The 23854-nt window shown below is 37.6% G+C and overlaps 1 protein-coding gene across 2 annotated transcripts in view; it reads right to left on the reverse strand.

Annotated features, from left to right (window-relative positions):
- The window catches only part of Spta1 (spectrin alpha, erythrocytic 1), a 71474-nt gene extending 48793 nt beyond the window's left edge, over positions 1 to 22681 (reverse strand). Inside the window, exons 1-16 of one of the 2 annotated variants that reach the window (XM_076861554.1) lie at positions 22658 to 22681; positions 21237 to 21476; positions 19821 to 19946; positions 17936 to 18076; positions 17008 to 17154; positions 14870 to 15003; positions 14170 to 14314; positions 10742 to 10896; positions 9569 to 9704; positions 9331 to 9432; positions 7877 to 8014; positions 7135 to 7245; positions 5068 to 5145; positions 4772 to 4927; positions 3152 to 3356; positions 1560 to 1741 (exon numbers count right to left, since the gene is read on the reverse strand). In XM_076861554.1, coding sequence (XP_076717669.1) covers positions 1560 to 1741; positions 3152 to 3356; positions 4772 to 4927; positions 5068 to 5145; positions 7135 to 7245; positions 7877 to 8014; positions 9331 to 9432; positions 9569 to 9704; positions 10742 to 10896; positions 14170 to 14314; positions 14870 to 15003; positions 17008 to 17154; positions 17936 to 18076; positions 19821 to 19946; positions 21237 to 21476; positions 22658 to 22681 — 2220 coding nt within the window. Of the gene's footprint in view, positions 1 to 1559; positions 1742 to 3151; positions 3357 to 4771; positions 4928 to 5067; positions 5146 to 7134; positions 7246 to 7876; positions 8015 to 9330; positions 9433 to 9568; positions 9705 to 10741; positions 10897 to 14169; positions 14315 to 14869; positions 15004 to 17007; positions 17155 to 17935; positions 18077 to 19820; positions 19947 to 21236; positions 21477 to 22657 lie in introns of those variants that run through there. The other variant, XM_076861553.1, reaches the window with a different exon arrangement.
- Positions 22682 to 23854: the final 1173 nt, after the last annotated feature.

Raw genomic sequence — 23854 nt, forward strand, 5'->3', positions numbered from 1 at the left:
CTAGTGATTGGCTACTCTTATTTTTCCCAAATATTTTTCAAGTGTTTATACCTGATATTCATCATTTACAAGTTGTTCTTTTTCATGTACTTTTAAACAAACAAAAAAATAAATAAGTAAATTTTAAACAAGTAAAGAAATCTTTTCTTCCCTCCTTGAAAAAAAAAATCTGTTTCAAACTCTCTCCGACTGTGTAGATTTCAAATTCATCTACTATAGTTCAGGTATGAGGTATCCCCAAAAGCTCATGTTTGAGACAATGTTGGGATTTTTAGAGGTGAAATGATTGGATTATGAAAACTTTGGTCTTAACAATGGATTGATTCTCTGGTATGGAGCTAGGTCACTGGGGGCATATCTTTGAAGTTCATATTTTTTCTCTGGTGAGCAAAGCTCTCTTTGCTTCCTGTTGTCTGTCCTGAGATGCTTTCCTCTGCCATGTTCTTCCACCATGATGCTCTGTCTCACCTTGGGCCCAGAGCTATGGAGTTGCCAACCGTGGACTGTACACTTGAAACTGTAATTCAAAATAAACTTTTCCTCCTCTATCTTGTTCTTGGCAGGTCTTCTGGACCCAATAAAAAAAAGCTGACTAATATATCACCTTTGTATGGTTTTCCTCTCTCTACCCTTTTACCTTATTGAAAGCCTATTGAGCCATGCCTAGAGCTATATAAATGACTGAGGGTTTTTTTTTTTTATTATTTTTTTTCCTTTTTCAGTAGGGTTTTTCTGTGTTTCCCTATTTAAGTCAGGGTAACCAAAGAGCAGAATTTTAAGAAGTGTACTGTAGGAGTACAGATTTATATGACTTAGGGAATAGCAGAATCATTTTCAAATAAAAGCTAAGATTCCTGGGATAAGAAATTGAATCAGTTATAAGTGAATTTTTACTGACTTCTTCCAGACTCACAATATAAATGTTATGGAAACTAACTAGATAATTTTTTTTTTTTAAATATCAGTCCAGTGGGATGTTAGGGCCAATAACCCTGAAATTAGGATTTTAGATATCTGTAGAACAGTCCTACCCTTGTTCATTTTTTCAGTGATGCTGGGAAAGTCAGTTTACATGTATGGACTTTAATTTTATTAACTACAAAAGATTGATAAGATCGACTATACTTTCAAATTTGAAGAATAGAATATCAGAATGAGAAATTTGAGCCAAATTTTATCCAAAACCCTTATTTTGTAAGTGTGGATACAGAAGCAAGAGAAGATGAAATGACCTACCAAAGATCATACAACTAGTAAGTGACAGGTTGTCTAAGACATTAAGGCTTCCGGATTAAGTGAACTGTGTTATGTTTAGAAAAGATAATAAAGAAAGACGAATGACTCAGGAGAATGACTGGATTGGAGGAGTATTGGGAAAAGGCAGCTGAATAACTAGAATTTCAGTTTACCTTTGGTTCCTTGTTTTCTTAGTAGCAATAATAATTGTTAATAATAATTACTTAATAAATAGTTATTTAGTACTTAACAATAATAATAGTGAATGCAGTCAGAGGATAGACACCAATTGCCTGCAGTTGGCCAAAGAGCTAACAACAAACCTGACGAGCGACCACAGCGGACTCCAAGAGGCCATGTTTCCTGAGTAGATTCTGAACATCAGCGAGGCCTTTCCCATAATCCTCAGAGGCAACTTGCCCCTCGACCTCCTCCAGCCAGTGCTTCAAGTCTTCTGCATTATTTTCAAATTGTAGCTGCTGGTTAGCTTCATGCAACTGGGTTCCTGGGAGAAGACATTAGGCTTAAGCTACTAAAAACTTTGTTCCTTTATACACTATGATACACCTTTTCTCAACTTAAAAGAGAAACATAGTATTTTGATATTTCAAAGAGAAAAAAACAGGATAACCCTTTTACATGTCATTATATAAAACGTCACCTTAAACTTGGAGAATTCTGATGGTATTTGGTTTTAAATATAGTAATGTTTTCAAAACAAAAATAAACAATAAAGTAATAACCCCTGGTGAAATATCATTATTCTGTGTCAGATTTTAACCTTCCTAGATATTTTCATTTGTCATTTACTAGTCTATTAAGAATTTTCTTTTGAAGAGATTCAAAACCAAATGTCACACTTTCTGTGACAAACATAAAATGTGGGGCTGGTTCAGTTTGAAATTTTGAAGTTTCTTTGAACTCTGCTATGCCCTCTCTTAATGCCTGTCCTTCATCACAAACCGTGCCCCATATTTTTTTCTTCCAAAAAGTCTTGATTATTCACAGTATTTTTAGATACATTTTTTATCTATGCTTTTATATCAATTATTTGCATTATTTTTCTGTGAAGCAACTACTAGATGACATCTTAGTAAAGCAACTACTAAATGAGAATGGCAGTGATATCTTATTGGTATAACCAGGTTGGATTCTTTGTCCTAACCAAAAACTAGATGACAGCCAAAGAAATCCATGTAACATATCTCTTGTGTAACCAGGAGAGAGTAATATCTACAGATGATGTTCATAACAATGGAGGCAGTGATAGAGAAAACTTACTATTCATGTTAATTATTGGTAACTGAGTAATTCTCCAGAGTAAGAGTAAGATAAAATATCAGTAAGACTATTCAGGCATACATGTGAGAATTTTTTTAAAAAAGCTTAGAGAATAGCTTGATCAGTTTTAGACAGGAGAAAAAGCAATAAGCGACCAGACCCTAAAAAAAATAAAATACTATAGGAAAATCACATGTGACATCAATAATCTGTTCATGTATAATCTCTTAATGTCAATGTTTAATGGTCTAATATGAACCATTCAAAATGTTACAAATGGGTTCCGACATTCTGTCTAGTTTATAGAACCAAAACATACAACCTGATTTAAGTACACTTGATTCAGATACAAAGCCAATGCTGAACTCATGGTTCAAGAAAAGAGAAAACACAGGGGGAAAAAAATGAAGAAAACACAAGTATTTTGGCTTTAGAAAAACCCCACCTATGTGAAGAAAACAAAATATTGTTGGTGCACAGAGGGGAAAATTTAGCTTGTATTTTAAACTATTGGATGGAAAGGGGTAGCATCCCGACCCATAGAGGTCGCCAGGTGAATTCATGCTTATGAAGGTGAACGTGGTAGGTTTCAGGGTGTAGGAAGCAGCCTTCCACCAAAGCCTCTGCTTCTCACCTTTCTGAGTGGTCACCTCCATCAGCTCCTTCCAGAGGCTGGTGACTTCCTTCAAACGAGCAGCCACATTATCAGAGGCGTAGTGATCGTCTTCGATCATTTTTTGGCCAGTTTTCTCCAGGTTATTGAGCATGATTTCATTATTTGCCAATTCCTTTTCAAAGTCCTGCTGCTTCTGAACCCTGCTCTTCAAGTTCTGTGTATCCTGAGAGAAGATGTCAAAATAAGTGACGAAAATCATTGTCTGGAGAATGAGGGACAGAAATTTTGAGGACAAGGAATTGCTCTCCATATAAATCTAACTGTACTAAGAAGACACCACAAGGGAGAAGAGTCCTTTCCCAGTGCTTGGACTCATGCAATCAATCCCTCCTTCTACACACATGGAAGAATGGCTAACCAACATAGCATTTAGTTCTACTGAGTCTGAAGAGGGCCTGAAGATCACTTTGAATGTGACACCCCATGCAAGCAGTAACAATCAATCAGAGCTATCATGAAAGATAAAATCACTTTCTGTTCCTCTCTTAGTACATAAGCCCTTAAGCCCTCCATTTACTTGCCAAATATATATAAATATCTGTTTATTCTGAACACACGGGAGCCATTTGGAATGCAAACACTTGCTTCCTGGTTTCACAGAATGAAATCTACAAGCAAGATTTATAGTTCTATCAAGATGTAAGAACCAACAGAATATTGGAACCCTTTTATAACATTTTGAATGGGTCATATTAGACATCAGGAGGCTGAGGCAGGAAGATAGCAGGTTCAATGCCAGCCTCCACAACTTAGTGAGGCCTTAAGCAACTTAGTGAATCTCAAAATAAAAAATTAAACAATGAGCTGGGGATGTGGCTCAGTGGTTGAACCACTGATATAAATAAATAGACAGATAGATAGATAGGATCATAAGGATCACAGGTAACCACTTAAGATCAAATTATATCTGGAAAAATAACTATTATCAGTAGATATTGGACTAGAAATTGAGAGACTCATTCTAGCCCTGACTGTAAATGTGAAGGTTTACAAATAGTATGCAAAGACATGTATGTGCATAATAGTTTATATTATATAACTTCTGTGAGCCTAAAATATGTGTTTGCCACAACCCCAAGGAAGAAAAATCCATGGCCACAGATCATTCAGCAATCTCTGTAGTCACACAAACTTCAATAGTAAAGGGCAAGAATTCAGGCCCTGGTTCATCTTCTCTAGAATTCATGATTCAACACTTTATGTTAAGTCACCTTCTAAGTAACTAGGTAACTTGGGACCTTTTCCAATTGGATTCTAGGTTCCTTGTATAAAAGAAGTGGTTGTTCCTTCTCAAGGGCAAAACGGAATAAGTCTACATTAGGTCAAACTCTTGGGTTCCTTTTGAGTTGATGGTATTTTTCTTTTAATTTGAAATGTATCACTGGGATTCATTCATAATATTTTTCTACTATAAGGAGGTTACACAGAGTCTCCTTAGGGGAGAGTCAATACCTTTTTCCCAAATCTTGTTACCTCATCTATAAATGGGGATCACCATCCATCTGTTCAGTCCCAAGACTGTAATTCCATGAAAACAACTGCTCATGAGGATATCCAGGACCTGGAAACCCTGCCTACCTTGTAATCTTCATCATCTGCCAACTTTTTCTTCTTGTTAATCCAGTTTTTTAGGTCATCTGAGTCCTGATATAGTTGCTGCAGAAGATACGAATCCAGCAGCATTTTACGACGAGCGGCAGCCTTTTCTCGTAGGGCGTCCCGACGGCGCAGCAACTGCAAAAACCATGAGTAAACTTACTGTCTGCAAAACCAAATATGGATGCCTGAGATTCATCGCCCACCCTGGCCACCAGGACCCAACTTTCCCCATCCCAGTGCACAGGCAGTTAGAAGTTTTGTGCCGTTGGACTTACCCCATCACGGATAGCAGCAATGTTCTCCGAATCATAATGGTCATTGTCAATCAATTTGTTTGCAGTATTGTCTAAGGTCTGGGAAAAAAAAATACAGTGATTTTTCTCTTTAGAGACCACTGAGCAAGCAGTCAGTTTGAGTCACTGTTTAAAAATGAAACATAGCAACGTGGGAACACAACAAGTTTGAGAGCCAGAAGATCTAGGTCCTAGTTCTTATTTCTGTTATAAATTGTATTTCAAAATACACTTAATCATGTCAATTAGCTTCTCTGTGCCACATTTTTTATTATAATTATACAGAATTTTATTACACAGAATAGTGGTATTTGTTGTTACATATTCATACACTTGCACCACAATATTTTTTTCAATCCAGGCTACAGCGAATGAATGAATGCAGATGTCACTAAAAGGTAAATATTTGATCTATTCAAATAGAACAAGTGGCTATTTATATAAAGCCATGTCCAGTGGCCAGTATCTATATAATCTCTCTCTTTCTGAGTCTTCATCCCCCCAACTCCATTAATTAACCTATAATATATATCGCCAGCTATATAGGGGAGGGGAGTCAGAAATTGTAAGAGTGAATTTTTACCCATATTCATTCATATCCCCCAAATTGCTATATTTTAAATGGATTAATGGATTAGAATAGGAAAATAATATAAATCAAATGATAATACTATAAAAATAAATTATTATATATTGTTAGTTTTTGAGAATCAACAGATAAGCATATGGATTAATCAGGAACCATATTAATCACCAAATGGATTAGGCAAGAAAATAGGGGGAGGGAGGAAGATAGGGAAAGGGGAAGTACTGGGGACTGATCAGAGCACATGATAGTCCGGGTTTATGTAACTATGTCAAAATGAACCCCAACATTATGCATAACTATAATGCACTAATATTGTTAATTAAAACAAAAATTGAAATAAAATAAATAAAAAGTAATCCATTCATTTAAAAAAGGGAAGACTTAGAATTTGACTGTCATTTTTGATGCTGGTGGGTGGTGGCAACAGGGTGTGTGTGTGTGTGAGAGAGGGAGAGAGAGAGAGAGATAGAGAGATAGAGATATTATATATTGCTTATATATTGATCAGTTTTCTGAAACATTATTACCAATGGTTCACCAAATATCTCAATCATAGTATTAGATGAGAAACACAAAGATGAAAACACAGTAGAAAGGATAAATATACCATAAAGGAAAAGAACAGATGTTACTTAGATATCTAGATATTACAAAAGAAAATTATAGTAAGATATTACTAGAATGGAGAAACAAAAACAAATTCAAATGTTTAAGTAATAATTCTGTATTAAATATGGACCCAATAGTTTTTATTTATGCTGCAGAAAAAAAATAATAGCCATCATTCACTTCATCAGAAGAAATAATTGCCTACCATCTTAAAAATCTTTCTAAATATGTTTTGCAGGGAAGAAATGTGTTAGAAAAAATGTATAATTATTTTTCTGGATTTTTTCCCTTTTATCTAAAGAAAAATCCTGAATAAGTTTTAGTTTTCAAACTACATTAAAAAATTTACGTTTATAAAATTTAATCAAGGAGTTTTAAAGACATGAGTAAATATTGCTAAAACAAAACAAGGGATGGCAACTTTTTTTTTCTTTACTTTTTACTAATTGTACATAACAGTGGAATTTATACGTGCACAAAAATAACAATATATATGATACTATCAGGTTTTTATTTCCTCAATACCTTCCCTTTCTCTCCCTACTTCTCTTCTTATTTTTCCTCTGTTCTACTGATCTCCCTTCTATTTTCATGAGAGTCCCTCCCCTCAACTCTTTCCCCCCTTTTCCTCCCCAGCTTCCAGATGAGAGAAATCATATGACCTTTGTCTTTCTAAGTTTGGCTTATATCGCTTAACATGATGCTCTCAACTTAGGGATGGAAATTTATGAAGAATCATCCTCATGCTGTGCCTGAGCATTACAGGGAGTGATTCCACCTACGGACAACTGTTGGATAAAGTGTTGTACACCATCAGGAAGCCAATGCCTCAGTCAGGGCCCATTTCTTACTGTGATCTTCTCTTCTTGGGCCGTAAAGGCTTCCTCAAAGTCATCGTGCTTCTGCAGAAGGGCATTTACACTGCCCAGAGAGTTTCCCAGCTCTTCATTTTTCAGGAATTCCTGTAGAAGACAGAAAGAAACATCCCAGATGTCCTCACTGGTGAAAAATATTCCTCTTAGCCTATCTAAGGAAAAAAGCAAAGGGAGTTGGAGTGCAAGGTGGGATTTAGTGCAAATCAGGAGGGTATGTAGGAATTAACCTCAAATAGCAGGAGCTGTCGACATCCTTCCTGATGATTTCAATTTTCAATAGAGGATAGACAGGCCCTCTATCACTGGGTCTATCCACATGGAATTCACTCCACCAATCAAGGCATCGTCTCAATTGAAGAAAACTATCTCCAAAGGACCACTTACCTTTTTCCAAGACATCTTATCTGATTAACCTTGCTTGACTTGTTACAATTTTTTCTACCAGACACCTTAACAATTTGACACTCCTTTAACCTTATATTCAGTTGTTCTCAAGCCTGTGTGCTGTCTTTAAATATTTTTCTATGCATTTGCCCATGAGAGGATTGTAGGGGTCATATAGAGGGGGGCTACTATTTACTTTTTGTCATGGGTCACCCTTCAGTTCCCCAGTACAAGTTCGAGCCCAAAGTCGTGGTTGTGAGATGTTGATCACAGCTGTGGTGGTAAATGAAGGGTGCAAGAAGTGGTTTAAGATTGACTGGAACCTTCCAGTTACCTCTTGTCTGTTCATCCAACTGTCCACTTGCTCACGGTCCCGGCAGAAGAGATGAAAGTCCAGGCATTGCTGGTATTGTTGCTGACGCTTGGACCACAGCTCCCTCAGGGCAATCCAGTTGTTTTTAAGTGTTGTCATCTTTGGGAAGGAGAAGATAATGTATCAGAAGAACATTTGATTAATTTATTTTATCTTATATTTACTACGAAGCTTATAAATGCAAACCCTTTTGAATGTTACAAAAATGAATAGAAAATGGGATTAGATTAGATTCCAACATCTAAGTAAATAGTTGTGGTACAGAGAAACTGGGATAAATGCCACAAAAGAGATTAAATGTACTGTATATGTAAAGAAGAAAGAAAAGATTAATTCAGATTGGATTAATTAGGGAGTAAATGTAGGAGAAAGTATGAGAAGTATTGTACAAAACTGAGATTTAAATAACAGAACAGAGGGGTAGTATTAGGATTGTAGGAGGCCATAACACTGGGAACCTAATACTAATAATTAGGTTATAGAATATGCTGTAGAAGACAATGTAATAGGTAGATTAATCGCTAGATAGTTCATGAAGTTGAATTTCACAAAGCACTTAAAATGTCAGACTGAGGAGTTGGCCTTTTACACTGAAAAAGAAATAAGAACAATCCAAGAAAGAAAAAAAGAACACATTTTCAAACACAGAAAAAATAGTCTTTGTTTCTGACCAACCATCTGCCCAAGAAATTCTAGTTTATTATAGTTGCTGCTATAAACCTCATCAAAAAAGCAGCACACATTTTCAGAATCTCAGGATAATGGCTAGGTTTTCATGGATTTAGGGTTCTGCCAAAGAATAAAACCCATATTATAATTTTACCACAGAGTTCTGGGGAAATTGAAAATATGTTTATCTCAACCTTACCCACCACACAGAGCTGGAGGCTGGAGTCTAGTAGGATAAAAAGAGGCATGCAAATCTTATTGTGACTATCACCTCCAGGACTGTTTGGATCTGTGACTGGATCAAAATCTCTGGGTTGGGGGTTTAAGATAATTCCCTGTGTTCTGGAATGTTAGAATGCTGGCAGATCTGATTTCCTCAGACTTCTGTGTTGAAAATTTCGAGGTATACAGGATGTAGGAAAAACAGCATAATTTGAGATAAAAAGGAAAGAGGAAAAGGTACAGATAGCAGCCATATGGCAGACACCAAGCTAGGCACTGCAGAGGACCTGGACTTTAAGAAGGTACAGACCTCACTGAATTTACAATCTAGATACGAGGAGGAGGATGTGATAAAGTGAAGCGTATAGAAGAGTCTAAGTAGTATGAGGTTTTAAGTTAGGGAGAAGTCACAGAGTGAATGAAATAGGCTCAAAGGTAAGCACCCACTCATCATGTTGTCAGGTGACACAGTTTAGGGAAAGCATATGCAAAAAGGTTTCAGAAAGCCTGTTAAACTAGGTTACCTTTTCCCGAATTTCATCAGAGGCTTCATGGTTGCCATCCAAGAGCTCCCAACCAGTCATTTCAGCATTTTCAAATCGGTCATCATAAGAATCAATCTCGTGCTGTGGCCACACAAAACAAACGAACAAACAAAAAATAAAAATGTCTCAAACGCAGCCGAAAACCTCCTCCGGACATTCTCGCTGAGGATCCAAACTCCTCCTTCCTCCTTTGACTGGGTAGACCTTTCCTGTCTACCTTATGCTGCAGATGCCTGTCCAGCAGGGCTTCCCCAGCAGCCACGTCGGCGGGCAGCTCATCGGCGTTGATCAGAGCAGTCTTCTCCTTCATCCAGCCTGAGAGCTCATCGTAGTCAGATAAGAACCGCTGGTACCTGCGGAAAAGGTGAGGTAACGGAGAGGAAGGAGAAAAACGAAAGTGAGAGGACTTTGAACAGAGTTAGGGTCAGACTGAGTTCAGATGGGTGAGATGTTCCTCAACCTCATCCTTCCCTTCCCTCTCCCTGAGGGACTTCCTGTGGTTTGCAGTCAGCACACCTTTAGTGGTGCAGGTGGTAAGTCCTTCACAGCAGGCTCAATATTCCTAGGTGTCATGGGGATTGCAATGCTCAGTCATTCAACCTCTACCACCACGAGGTCACAGAACCCCAGCAGTACTTGAATAAAATACCATATGACCAATCTATAAATAGATGTCATATAAATAACAGAAAGCACCATGTGGGAGAGGGGCCAGGATTGAGATGGGATTCCTTGTATCTTAGCTCACATTTAACACTATTAATAAAAAACAAAAACTTCAGGGTAGGTAGTAGGAAATGAATTCTATTGTTATACTGTGTGCACATGTGAACACATTAACAACGAGAATCCCACTGTTGTGTATGATTATACTGTACCAATAAAAATAATTCCAAAAAATGAAACAATGGTTACCCATTCAAAAATTTTTGATTTGCAGTCATATCAATAAGATAAGTACTATCTTCTGGTAATTTAACAACTAACCATAAAAATTAACAAAATTACTAAAACAGTGCCTGGTGACCGTGTTTTTGTTAGCTTTTAACCTGTAGTTCAGGAAATGATTTGGGAGTTATTTCTATGCTCTTTAGCTTGGAAATTTATTCCAGTTCTGCAGCAGGAGCCAGGATTTTGGAATGTCATATCATCTGCCTTTCCAGCTCCATGGGCCACTTTACAATACCTTGCAATGATACACGCAGGTGAAGTCAAGGGTGCAGGTTGGTGGAGGTGTTATGCTGAGTATCTCATTTGCAAATTAAAACTTTATTTGCCCCCCCCCGCTAAATAGACAGGAGAGCTGAGACCCTCACTATTTTCTTCTTTGGACATTACACTTGACACCTGCGGAGGTAAACGGAGCAATAGGAAAGAGGGAATATCTCACCCATAAGAAGCCTGCAGTTTTGCATATCTGGCAGTGGCCAAGTCACGGATGTGCTGCCAGTTGGAGACCAGATCCTCCTTCATCTGCTGGATCTCAGGTTTATCCGAAGGGTGGGAAACCATCAGCTTGTCTGCTTTGGCACATAACTCCTTTACCTTTGGAATGAGAATGAAACCTCATAGGAGATCAAGCATTCTGACTCCTGGCGAAGTGTCATGGCACCAGTGTAACTGATCATATGAATAATAATAATTTGCAAGCATATTTATGTTGATATATGTGAATTGGGGTATTAAGAGATTATAGAAGAGGGTGGAGTGGTTCTAGGCTGCAACCCTCAACCCCTCCACAGCCTAGAAAGGAAGCAGCTGAGCAGAGAGCCTCCGCAGGAACTCAAAGTCAGGCCCATGACTTCCTACTCCCACCCCTGTGATGGGCAAAGCCACTGTAAACTGAACCATCCCTGGTGGAGGCTTCTGTGTCCCAGATGACCCCCAGAGAACCTGCACCTGCAGGTCCCACACTTGCAGACAACCTCCACCTGCTTAGGTAGCATCCTTCCAAAGAAGTTCTAATGAAAAGAGGTGGGCACCCACAATTCACAACTGCAGACAGTAGGAGCTCAGATATAGGCAGGCCAACTGACTTTCTATCCCAGTCACAAGAACAGTGCTCTGGCAATCTGCATCGGCCATGGTGGGGACTTCTGTACCACACTCCTCCCCCAGACACCTTGCGGTTATAGGATCCATACTTGCAGATACTCACAATTTTCTATGCCATTTTAAAGAAGGCTGGCATAAATGAAGACATCCAAATGAAAACTAAAGGAATGGATAACCTTTGCAATAAATTAATTTCCAGAAATTTTCCAACCCAGGAATGAGGGAAATTTAATACAAGCGGCATTTAGAACCCCAAGTAGGTAAGATCAAAAAAGATCCTCTCCAAGATAGATTATAATTAAAATGTCTAACAAGCAAAATAGGATAGGATCTTAAAAGTCATAAGAAAAGAACAGCAGGTCACGTTTAGAGGTAAGCCAAAAAGAATTTTCTCAACCTGGATCCTAAAATCCAAGAAGACATGGAATAATATATAATAAGCTCTGACTAAAAGCAGTTGCCAACCAAAATTAATATACCCAGTGAAACCATTCTTCAGAATTGAAGTTGAAATAAAAACCTTCCATGATAAGCAGAAACTAGAAGAATTCATAACTACTAAGCCTACACTACAACACATACTCAATGTTTCATGCAGAAGAAATGACAAATAAAAATAAAAGCCAACATAGGGATGAATATTACTAGTAATAATAATGAATTAAAGAAAAATCAAGCCTGAATTAAGCATTAGAAAAAAATCAAAATGGCAAGAAATAAATCGTATCTCTTAATAAAACTGAATGTAAATGGTCTAAACTGTTCTATCAAAATACATAAAGGAGCAGAATTGCTTTAAAAGCAAGACTCGGCCACATTTTCCTTATAAGAGATTCACCTAATAGGCAAAGACATCCTTAGGTTGAAGATGAGAGAATGGAAATAGAAATACCATGCAAATGAAGACCAAAAGCAAGCAGAAAGGCTACTCCTAGATCAAAGTAGACTACAAGCCCAAATTAATATTTCATCCACTGGCAGTTGAATTCATTTTGTTCTTGGCCGCACATGAAACTTTCTCTAAATAGATCTTATTTTAGAGCAAAACACAATACTTAGAAATTACAAAAATGGAAATAATTCCTTGCATCCTATCAGATCATGATGGAAATTAGAAATCAGAAAGACAAAAAACAGAAATTATTTTAACACCTGGAAATAAAACAAGGCACCTTTAAATGAGGAGTAAATCAGGAAAGAAATTTAAAAGTTCTTAAAATGAGAACAGTGATACAACAATCAAAATCTCTGGGACAATATGAAGGTAGTTGTAAGAAGAAAGTTTATAGCATTAAGTCCCTACTTTAAAAAGAAAAAAAGAAAGATCCCAAATAAATAATTGATAATGTTATGCCTCCAGACCCTAGAAAAGACCTAAAAAGTGCCAAAAATCAATCAAAGACAGGAAATGATGACAATCCGAGCTGAAATTAATGAAATTGAGAATGAAACACTGTAAAATGATTGAAGCAACAAATAATCAGTTCTTTAAAACTATAAGCAAGATTGATTGAGAGAGAGAGAGAGAGAGAGAGAGAGAGAGAGGCATTTCTGAATTTCAGAGTATCTTTAGAAACTATTTTGAAGTTTCATATTCTAATACACTGAAAAATCTAGATAATATTGACAAATTACTAAGACACATATGATCTACCCAAATTGAGCCATGTGGATATAGAAAACTGAACAGAACAATGTCAATCAATGAAATTGAGACAGCAAGTTTTCTGCATTTATTCCTTTATATTGTCTCCCTAAATTTTACTGTGGGAGTCACAAAAACATTTCTGCCCACAAGGCAAAGAAAATTCCAGTAATACTCACAATTCCTGAAGAATAGAGTATTATGTCAAAATGTAGATACAGGTGACTTTCCACATGTTACCATTAATTCTTTCATCATACTCAAATATAATCAGGTATTTTGTATGGTTTGGCATTTTTTTATCATTATTCATCAAATCCTAGGATATAATTATTTATTATTATTTTTAAAAAGAACAAAAACAAGAAAACAAATGAGAGAGAATGAAAGAAGTTGTATGGTGGATATTTGTAAAAACTGGTCACAGGGACAGGGCTACAGTTAAAGAACAGCAGTGTGAATCTTTCTGTGGGTTGATTGCTCTGTGGACACTCAGTAGTAATTGGTTTCAGTTGTGGCTAACATTATAAAGGGAGGAAATAAAGGACAAGAAACATTCTAGGAGGTAGGCTTCCTCCAAGTTCTAGGATGCATGTGTCTCGTCTTCTAGAAATAGGAACTGGGGCTTTTCAGCTTATAGAAGGAAACCTAGAGGTAGATTTACCTGAAGAGTCTCAGTGTTCATCATAGAATGAAAAGAAGAAAATGCTTCCCTGATATGCTGAGTGAAGAACAGGAAGAAGCAGGATTCAACTGCAACAGAAGAAAATGTGGACAGACGATTCTAGCCATATGGTAGTTTACTGAGAGAGATTAGAGAAACATCCTCAAAGATTCCATTTTATTTTTATATTCTGAAATATATAACAGAAGACAACAGAATATAAACCATACAAGTATATTTAAATAAAACTAATTTGAATGAAATTAAGGACTATTCAATATCCCATGAATAAGCAGGAATTAGAATGAATAAATCTATTCAATTGCCACATAATTTCTCCTTTGTTGAAAATAGTGGATTTGGAGTGTCCTTTGGAGGCAAGGAGTTAGGCAAGAGGTCTATCAAATACATTTTCTAATTGCAGGGGTCAGCCATTCTTTCAACAGTGTCTTACCTTGTCCTCCATGACAGCAAGGTTTCTCTCAAGTCCCTTATGATTGTGAAACAGTGCCTCAGAACTAACAAGATCTTTGCCATAGTCCTCAGAAGTGACTAGAGGCTCCTTCTCCTTGATCCACTGCATGGCTTCAGTCATATCCCTATAAGACATTAACATGAGCTCCGAGAAAAAAAGATGGCAGGCATTGCAAGACAAACAGAGCAACAGAGCATGAAGCATGCACCAGCCTCATTCTCCCAGGTAGCAATTACCTACTTTCCTGCATACTAGCAAAAAGTAATTTAAAATATTTTTTCTGATTATTTGTTTCCATTGAGATGTTAAGAAACTATGCCTCCTGATGGTTGAGCATCCAGAGATGCTTCCCATATCTGAATCAGCTATTCATGAAAACTTTCCTTCTTCCTAAATCCACCTTCTACCCCGATCTAATTCTTAATCACTTTTCTGCAGAGCTCCTATCGCTAATACGCAAGGACTGTTATTCCCGTGGTTATTGTTTTGGTTTCACCTCACTACAGCATTGGCTATAGACTGGATCATAGTCTTCTTAATTCTTTTGCTATCTGAAAGGCAAGCACATGATGCACTTTGGTTTGAGTTATTGATCACTAATTGCTAAGAGGAGTAGACAGAGGCCAAATGTCATGCCGCTATTTAATAGTCTTCTATAAGCCAGTGACCAGATCCACACCTTTTGAATCTCTGGAGGTCCGCAGCACTGTACAGGTTTTCACGTCGCCGGAGAGCCAGATCACAGAGACGCTGCCAGGCCACGTTCACTTCATTCTGCTTTGTCTTTATCAAAGACAGCTGAGGATGGCTCTCCTGTGGAAGGAAATCAGCACTGGAGTTATGCAAAGATGAAGTCACATCAAATGTCATTTAAACACATTTTTTTTTCATACCATTTGTACTTTGTCAGAAGTAGAAAATGACCACCACAAGTAGATACTGAACTTCACCAGAGCCCTGCTCCCTGGCTCTAACCTGATCCCCGTAACCAAAACACACAAAACCAACCTGCCAGACTTTAGATCCTTTGCCTACAGTGCTGGACTAGACTGCTAACGCAGACTGCCCAGTTGTCATGTTATTTTCAGAGCTCCACAATTTTGATGCCTGCCAAATCCCCTGTAAACTAGAAACCAAGGAGAAGAAAAGAAAATCCCCTTTGTGCAGTATGACAATTTTCCAAAATCCTAGGACTTTGGTTCTTAACTGTTTTGTGGTCATGACTCAACTTTGACGAGTTCTTATATGCTCAAGTCCTCAACTCCTCTTGTCCCCATTTCTTTCCCATTCCATTCCCATTCCCAAGTTTCTTCATACATAGTTTCTACATCCTCCTTCTAAGGTGTATGGTCCCATCTGCTCTATGGTATAGACCCACGCCAAGGAGCAGAAGATCCACTCTAATTGTACTGGACTCATCTTTTCTGTGGTAGACTGGGAAAAAAAAATGGAGATCATGCTGTTTGGTCACTTCTGCCTCTAAGAGACGGAGTTTGTTTCCTCACACCTTGGCTTAGGGTCAACCTTTAACCTGCTTACCAACAGAATATGATACAAGTAATTTTCTATGAGTTCCAGCAGCTAGGTCTCAAGAAACCATTTGTTCTCTTGGGACACTGGCATATAAAGAAGAGTGGCCTCCTGAAGAATGAGAGACCACATTGAGAAAATCTTCCTGGCCAGAGCCTAAACACAGGGTGGAAGCCATCTTAGGTCCTTCCCCACTGAGTTGAGCCACCAGGAACTTCGATCACACGAGAGGACCAGGTGAGATCAGGAGAAGGGCCCAGTCCAGCAGCTCAACTATCCGGCCAATGGACTCATGAACATAAGACACGTTTGTTGTTTCAGATTTTGTGTTGGTTTTTTAAGAAGTAATAGACAAATGGGAAACTTGTACAACAAGAGAAAAAAAAAATGGTAGAGAGGGAAAATGTAGAGTATTGGTAACGTGGCCTGGAAAAAAATTAGGAAACATTAGCTGGTTTCCCTTCTTCAGAATCCATTCTTCTGAATTCTTGTTAGTAAAGAGATATGAACATTCCTACTTGGGTTTTGATCATCATGAAACTGAAAGTGGGTAAGCACAATGTAGCCAACTGTTAAGAGATTATGTGTGTGTGTGTGTGTGTGTGTGTGTGTGTGTGTATTAGATGAAACCCTGGCTTTCCTCTCTCTATCCTTCTGGAAAGAGAAAAAAGAAAACTGGGAAGACTGATTCCATGCAGATACACAGTTTTTTTGCATATACTAAAGTCACATATTCCCACATTGACCCTTTGCTTAATCAGAGATTACAAATTTATTTCAGTCATTTCTTTATAAATGATGATAAAACTAACTCTGTTCTCCTTTCCACCCCCTAAAACTCATCTACAATGATATAGCGTGTTGTGTATAAGCACGTGTGTCTGTGTATGTATGTGTGGGTGGGTGTATAAGCACACATAATTTTGTATTCCCTGCTAATTTATTCTTATTTCTTTTCATGAACAAAGAGTGCTCTATAAATATGTGTAATGAATGTACTGCATAGTACATCAGTAAATTCATTGCTCCTTATAGACTTAATTCCTCTACACACAGAGACATACATACACACAGATTCACACATATATATATATATATTTCCATGAACTGGCCAGGGGTGGATGGATTCAAAGGGGAGAGGAAAGTGCTCAGGTCATGTTACTACAGGAATATGCTACCCTCTGTTTTCTCACAATGCTTGATTGCCCTCCTATCCTACCTATTTGTGGCCAGAAATTCTTGGAGGCCAGAATCCTTTCCCTGAAAGGACTCTCACGCCCGTCTTACCGCAGCACACTCGTCGGCATACTGGTTCACTCTATCCACTCTCTCCTGTCGGGCTTCCAGTTCTTTTTGGAACTCTTCAAACTTCTTTTGCAAAACTTCTGTTCTCTCCCAGTCCTCACCCAGCTCAGCGGATGTCACTATAGCCTCCTGTAGATACAGAAAAGTTTACAGACCCACTAATAAACATTTAGGAGTTTCTGCAGGTGGCAAGACTAAAACCTCTGCATTCTGAGATGCAGATACTGGGGGAACCTGGGAAAACAGCCCCCAACCCCAGGAAAAGCCAGAAATCAGAGTGCGCTTCTTGAATGGGTACCTTGGCCAAGGGGACAGGGATCTCTGAAAGAAATCTTCAGTAAAATCAGGTGCACTGTTGGCCAAAGCCTCTGGAAGTACCCTGTTATGTTTTTGGAAGGTGAAGAGTCAATTCATTCTGATTCTACTCCGACACCCTTTTGTAAATACTAAATATCTTAAACACAATTTGCACCAGGTACACGTTTGTGTATATATTCAATCTTAACTATGAGATAATTCTCTAAGCATTTAGAAAAATAAAACCCATGGATATAGGAACTGAGAGGAGATTAGAGAAAGAGCTGTAAATACTCTCAGCCAAGCACCAGAGTATAAATAAAAACCTAGAAGTTAAAGATCACAGGAGGTAGAACAGGGACAAGCCCAGATCATATTTCAAGTGGTATTCTTCATGTAAGACTTCTCCATATTTGGATCCATAGGTTTAAGCTTATGCCCTACAATGGCAATCTCCAAAATATCTCTCAATCTTTGCCAGAATTCCCTGGCCTCCCATGGAATGAATGCCAAGAACAAACACTCTGACTTCTTTGTGAGCAGTCTGCAGGGAGTTGCTATGAAGTTCCTGGGACAGAGGGAAGGGAGGCTCTGTATGCATTCTGTCCTTTACCTTGTCTCCAATCCATTCCAAGATATCTTCACACTCCTGTAAGTATTGTTGGAACTTCAGGATCTGCAACAGCCGGTTGCCTTTCTCCTGCATCAACTCCATCAGCAGTTCCCACAGGTGGGAGAGTTCTTCCAGATGGACCTTTGTGGGACAGAGGCAGAATCATTTAGGCACAGAGGATTTGGAGCAGGTACTGACTCAGAGACTTATGCAGAAAAAGAGCTGGATTAATGATTCTTCTTCCCATTCATTCATGCATTAATTGGTCAACAAATATTTAAAGAAAGAAATAGAATGCATATGAAAACAGCTGTTAAACTAAACCAAATATAATCTTGCATGGGAGAAATTTTTGCAAAAACGCCTTGGGGTCTTAAGGTGGAATAATGACAATAAAATGAACAGGAAGACAGATGCATGGTACAGTGCTTATTTGAGCTGAACCTTAGGGATCAGAAAGATTTTTGACAGGTAGATGATAGGTAGAAAATGTTCTAAGAATAGCAAATAACTGTGGTAATCCTTGAGAAGAAACAGCACGGACCGTTTGACAGAAAGTAGAAAAGCTATAATTTTGCTGAGTTACTGGAAATCAGTAGCACCAAAACAGTAAGAGTATTTGGCGGCTGTGTAATTTGAGACCATATAGAGTGTTTTGATTGCCACTTCAGCTCAGAACATCATGTAACACATTTCTTGTACAACTGAAGTTGCCATCTTTGTCATACCTTTAAGAATTATATTTTTTTCAGCTGCTATGTTGCTCAAGGTAGCATGTGGACTGCATTTCTCTAATAGCCCTAATGATTTTGACAGATGGTAGATATTTTTATCATTTCTCTAATCAATGTAGAATATTAGTTACCAAATGATACAAAATTGTTTCTATTTTACATAAATTTTGAAATTTTCATTGTGAGTTCTTTCTAATAAGACTCTTTTCTGGTTAAAGTCTATGTTCCCTTATCATATTTTATTGATAGTAAAATAGACTAGATTTTTTTTTTTTTTTTGTATTGGGACTGAACCAGTGCAGTGCTTTACCCTTGAACCACATCCCTGGTCCTTTCTATTGAGACAGGATCTCTCTAAGTTGCTGAGGGTGGCCTCAAACTTGTGGTCCCCTTGCCTCAGTCTTTCAAATTACCGGGATTCCAGGCATAGAATTTTTAGGCCACATCCAAAAGACAATCCCCAATTTGAAAACATGTAATATGAATTTTTTGACAACTTAAAAGTACGTAAACAGTAAAACGTTCACTAATAAAATAAAAGATCATAAATGGCTATATCAATGCAAATATCTAGAGTGCACAGGTTAAGTTAGAAAATGTTATCTTTAGTTCTAGGAATATTTTCTGAAGATGGAACTTTAGGGGTTTTGTAGTAAAAGTAAAGGAGAGTTTGAAAATGTATAATATTAGTCATAAGGCATGGGGTGGGAAGAGAAAGAACTTTCACAGACAAAGAGGAAAGATTTCAAAGTAGATTCAAAGGGGAGACCATCACTTGTTCAAAGAGTTTAGGAGCCAAGGAGACTGAAGTTGAGAAAAAATAGAAAAGTCATTGGGAAAAGCTATTAGTCATCTGAGAAACGTGGAACAGGTTGAAATGGTCTTGATCTTGAACCAATAATCCTACAGTGGCATAAAGAGGAATGTAGTACCATTTGATGACATCTGCCAATCACAGTTCTCTTCCTACTCCAAGGAACACGAGGACACCCCATCACCTCTTCTCCCTCAATGTCAAGAGAACACCAGAGGCAGACGCCCTTATTCTAAGCCAGCTACATCAAGGTTTATATCTGGTATAATCAGTTAAAACCCTAATAACAAATTTAACAATGAGAAACTTCTCCATGAGACCCCTACCATACATTTACCTTGGTGTCCTCATGGGCAAAGTGATCTTTAGTAAATCGGAGTTTTCTGGTTTCTTCCAGTTCAGGAAGGACTCTGGATTTTGCTTGCACTTCTGTTACAACAGATTGGTGCTTCTCATATTTCCCCTGAAGTTTGGAAATCAGAGTTAGTTTATAGATAATGAATCACTGTCTCCCTGGCCATAAAGTGAACTTCATTCCTCTCCTCTTACTTTCAGACAGAATTACTTGCTCCTTAACCTAACAAGCCGTGGCCATAGTTGCAACTGTGCTATTCTAGAAGAAATAGTCACTTTGGGTAAAGCCCCTAAACATAGGTTTTCAAAGGATCCCAGGGTCCACATCTCTCTATGATCTCTCCATGGAGAGGGTCGGTCCTTTCCTGTCCTCACTGACTTTGGGGAATCTTTAGCAAATTCCTATTATTTTAAAGGCTTCACAGAGTCCTATGAGAATGAAAAGACGTGACACATCTCCTTCAAAGAAAGCTAGGAATAGCTAAGTTCCACTGAGAGGAAAACAGAATGAAGAAGATGCCAGTCATAATAATGGATTTTTAAATTTGCATCCTGGACTGTTCTTGCTGTCATGTGTGAACTGATCCATTTAACGCACAAGTTTTGATTTTTTTTTCCAGGTACTCCCTGTCCTGTCAACCTGTGAATTACCCTCTTCTGATCAAGATGATGGCGCGTATTATAATACCACATCAACAGATAGGTGTGGAAGTCTCCACCTAACACCTCCTCCTGGGACTTTTGATTTGAATTTAACAAGAGCCATAAGTAGCAGTTTGGAGAAAAACCATGATTCTGAAGAGAATGGAAAGCAAATGCTTTAGAAGCATTTACGATTTCTTATCACGATTCTGTCCTCAATGTCACAAAATATTGAAATCCCATGGTACATCAGAGATTCCTTGAGCTCTTTGTCCATGGTTTAATTTCAAATACTATCTTGAATGTGTTTCCTTTGTAAATAAGACCCTGAAGGTTAAGTAGTTAAAAACGTATGTCCTTTAGAGACCTAATTACGGTCCTTAACAGGGAATCTAATCTTTCTATTACATCAATCCACTACTACTAACCAGCTAGAGACTTAAATCACAAGAATGTGAGTTCTGAGCCTAGAAACATTTCTACTTTCAACAACTGACAGACTGCCATTTTTTGTTGTTTGATTTTTCTTTTCTCAGCCTCATCTCTCCAAATTTATAATGGGAAATGCATCTTTAGGTTTTTCCTTTAATTCAACTTTTGAACTTCCCACTCCACTGGCTTACTTACTCTGGTTTTGTCTCTAAATGGAACCCGATTGCACTCACACCTGCACCTCAACAAGCATAGAATGAAAGACCTATTTCCCTCCATCGGGAGCCTAGGGTCTGCTGTGGGGAAATCTGTGGAGCTGAAGTACCTGTATGTTTGTGGGATCTTCATAACTTTTTTCCTCTGCAATCTTGAGTTTCTCCTTGATCCACTTCTCCAGGTCATCTGCATCTCGCCTGAAAACCTGGTAGTAGTAGGACTCTTCGAGTTTCTGGCCCCTCTCAGCAACCCGTTCCTTGAACCTCTCATACCGATTCAGCACCTCCTGACGCCGCTGCTGGATTTCTTCTGCTGTCTCCAAAACCTTTGGCCCACTACTCTCCAACATCTGTAAGTTAAAAAGCCCCTACATGATTAGACTATTGCAATGCATGCTGTGAACTTGGAAAATTATTATGCATCAATTAAAATTAAAAATAAATAAATAAAATGCTTTTATCTGTTGCTAGTTTTTATTTCTTTAGCACGTTGTCCTTCTTATATATCCCAAGGCTTTTATTTACTCATGTTGGATCTCTGTTTAGATATCTTTAAGCCTATGAATGCTTATTGTTTGAAGCACTGCAGTTTATTTATATAATTTTAAACCACAGAACTCTTTTCATCCAAAACACTCTCTCAATTTTTCCCATAAATGTGTACCAAGATTTTATTTTTCCGTAGATAGAATGAAAGTGAGCTAAGGGAGCAAGTCCAATGAGCAAAATCATGGAATTTCAGACGGATAGAAAAGAAATGAAATTTTATGGCCTCTAAGAGCAAAAAAAAGTCACTCACTGGCAAGTGCTGAGCATTCTAAATTTAATTGATTAAATCTTTAGAAATTATTTGCAATTAATTTAATGAATTATATACAATATTGCAATTTTTTTGTTTCTTCATACTTGAAAATGTAGGTCAAGTGTTACTTATTCTTTTTCTTTGCTTTATTCAAAAACATTCAAAGTTTAACTTCAACCTGTCTTTTACCCACTTATCATAAATTTCTAATTATTAGTATTTCAGTATTTGTTTTTTGGAATGTAAAATCTTGTACAAAACAACATAAAATAACCCTCTCCTTTAACGGGATCCAACCTATGTCACAATGTTCAGCAAAATTTCCTAGGGTCCACTTTCACTCATGTTGACATAAATACTGTTCCCTAGCATACCTTAATCAGAACATTCAACGTAGACTAAATTTCATTCTCTCATTAGTCTTTCTAAATATAATTGCTTCTTTGCAGATCACAATTACTATTGCAGCTATAAAATTGCATGGGGACTCAAATCTTTATTATTTTTTTCATGTTACCTGTTTTTTCTCTATGTGAATTGACTTAACAAGTTGTTGCTATATGGGCATAAGTCCTAGGTTATTATTTAAAGTGAAACATTCAAAGAAAGGAGAGAAAGTAAGAACAATTTTTAATGACCCTGTTAAAGATAGTATAGAAAATTCAAAGCAGACAGATTTCTCAATAATATTAGTGACAAATTGCACTGAGAATTGAATTCTGTACTCACAGTTTCCATTGGAGAGTGTTCCATTTTTCCTGAAGATCTAGAACTTGGAAAGATAAAATGTTTGAAAGAGAAAGAGAGAAAGAATTCACATGGAACTGACTACTCTCATTCAAACAGGGATGTCAGAAACGTTACAAATGTGGCAAAAAAAAAAAAAAAAAAAATGTGGCCAGCAGAGACAATCAACATTATCTTCAGGAGACATAACCAGCTGAGGCAGCTGCTAACTTTCACAGATACAATGTAGTGACTCATCAGTTTGGGGAGTCTATGGTACTCAGTGTCTCAATAGGACTTAAAGGGAAAAAAGTGCAAGCCGCTTCCAGATGAAAAAGTAGGAAGACAGTCATAGACATAAGACAAAAGGCTGTGTTGGGATTGTGTTTTGTTTCTTTGACTAGTTTTAAGTTTGATAATGTCTGAGAATCATGGATCAGGAAGGGATTCAGGATTGCTCATTCTTGACTCTGTTGGGCAGAACTAAGAGCTGGAGTCATACACATAGATTCTTGTTCTGATGCATTTCTATAACTCAACAACTTCATCAGGCATTTAGCAGCCTTTAAGTCAACAGATTATCTTGACTTTTTCTGGAAGTTCATTTTTGAAAATAGAGAGACGGTTTTCTCTGTGACCTCATAGATTGGGTTTTTGAAATTGATCATCTAAATAGAAGGAAAAACAGGTGAGTATATGAATGTGTTCATTTTGCATTTAATGAAACAACAATTAGGATACTGCATTTAACAAACTGTGCCTCACAGAACATTTGAAAACAAGACTGACTTCTAATATATGAGATAAAAGCCACATTATTTTACATATTGCTTTTAATTAAAAGTAAAGGGGAAATTTATTTATTTATTATTTATTAAAGGAGGAATTAATTAATTTATTTATTCTAAGTAGGCATATATGAGAGCAGAATGCATTCTGATTCATTATACACAGTTGCAGCACAACCTTTCATTTCTCTGACTGTACACAATGTAGCATCGGACACCATATGTGCTGTCATACCTGCACCTAGGGTAATGATGTCCATCTCATTCCACCACCTTTCCTGCCCCCATGGGCCCTTCCTTCCCCTCCCTTCCTTTTGCTTAATCACAGTTCCTCACTTTTTCCCACCCCTCCCCCATTATGGATCAGCATCCACTTATCAGATAAAACATTCAGCCTTTTGTTCTTTGGGAT

This window comes from Callospermophilus lateralis, chromosome 7, assembly GCF_048772815.1.
Source record: "Callospermophilus lateralis isolate mCalLat2 chromosome 7, mCalLat2.hap1, whole genome shotgun sequence".
Lineage (NCBI taxonomy): Eukaryota > Metazoa > Chordata > Mammalia > Rodentia > Sciuridae > Callospermophilus > Callospermophilus lateralis.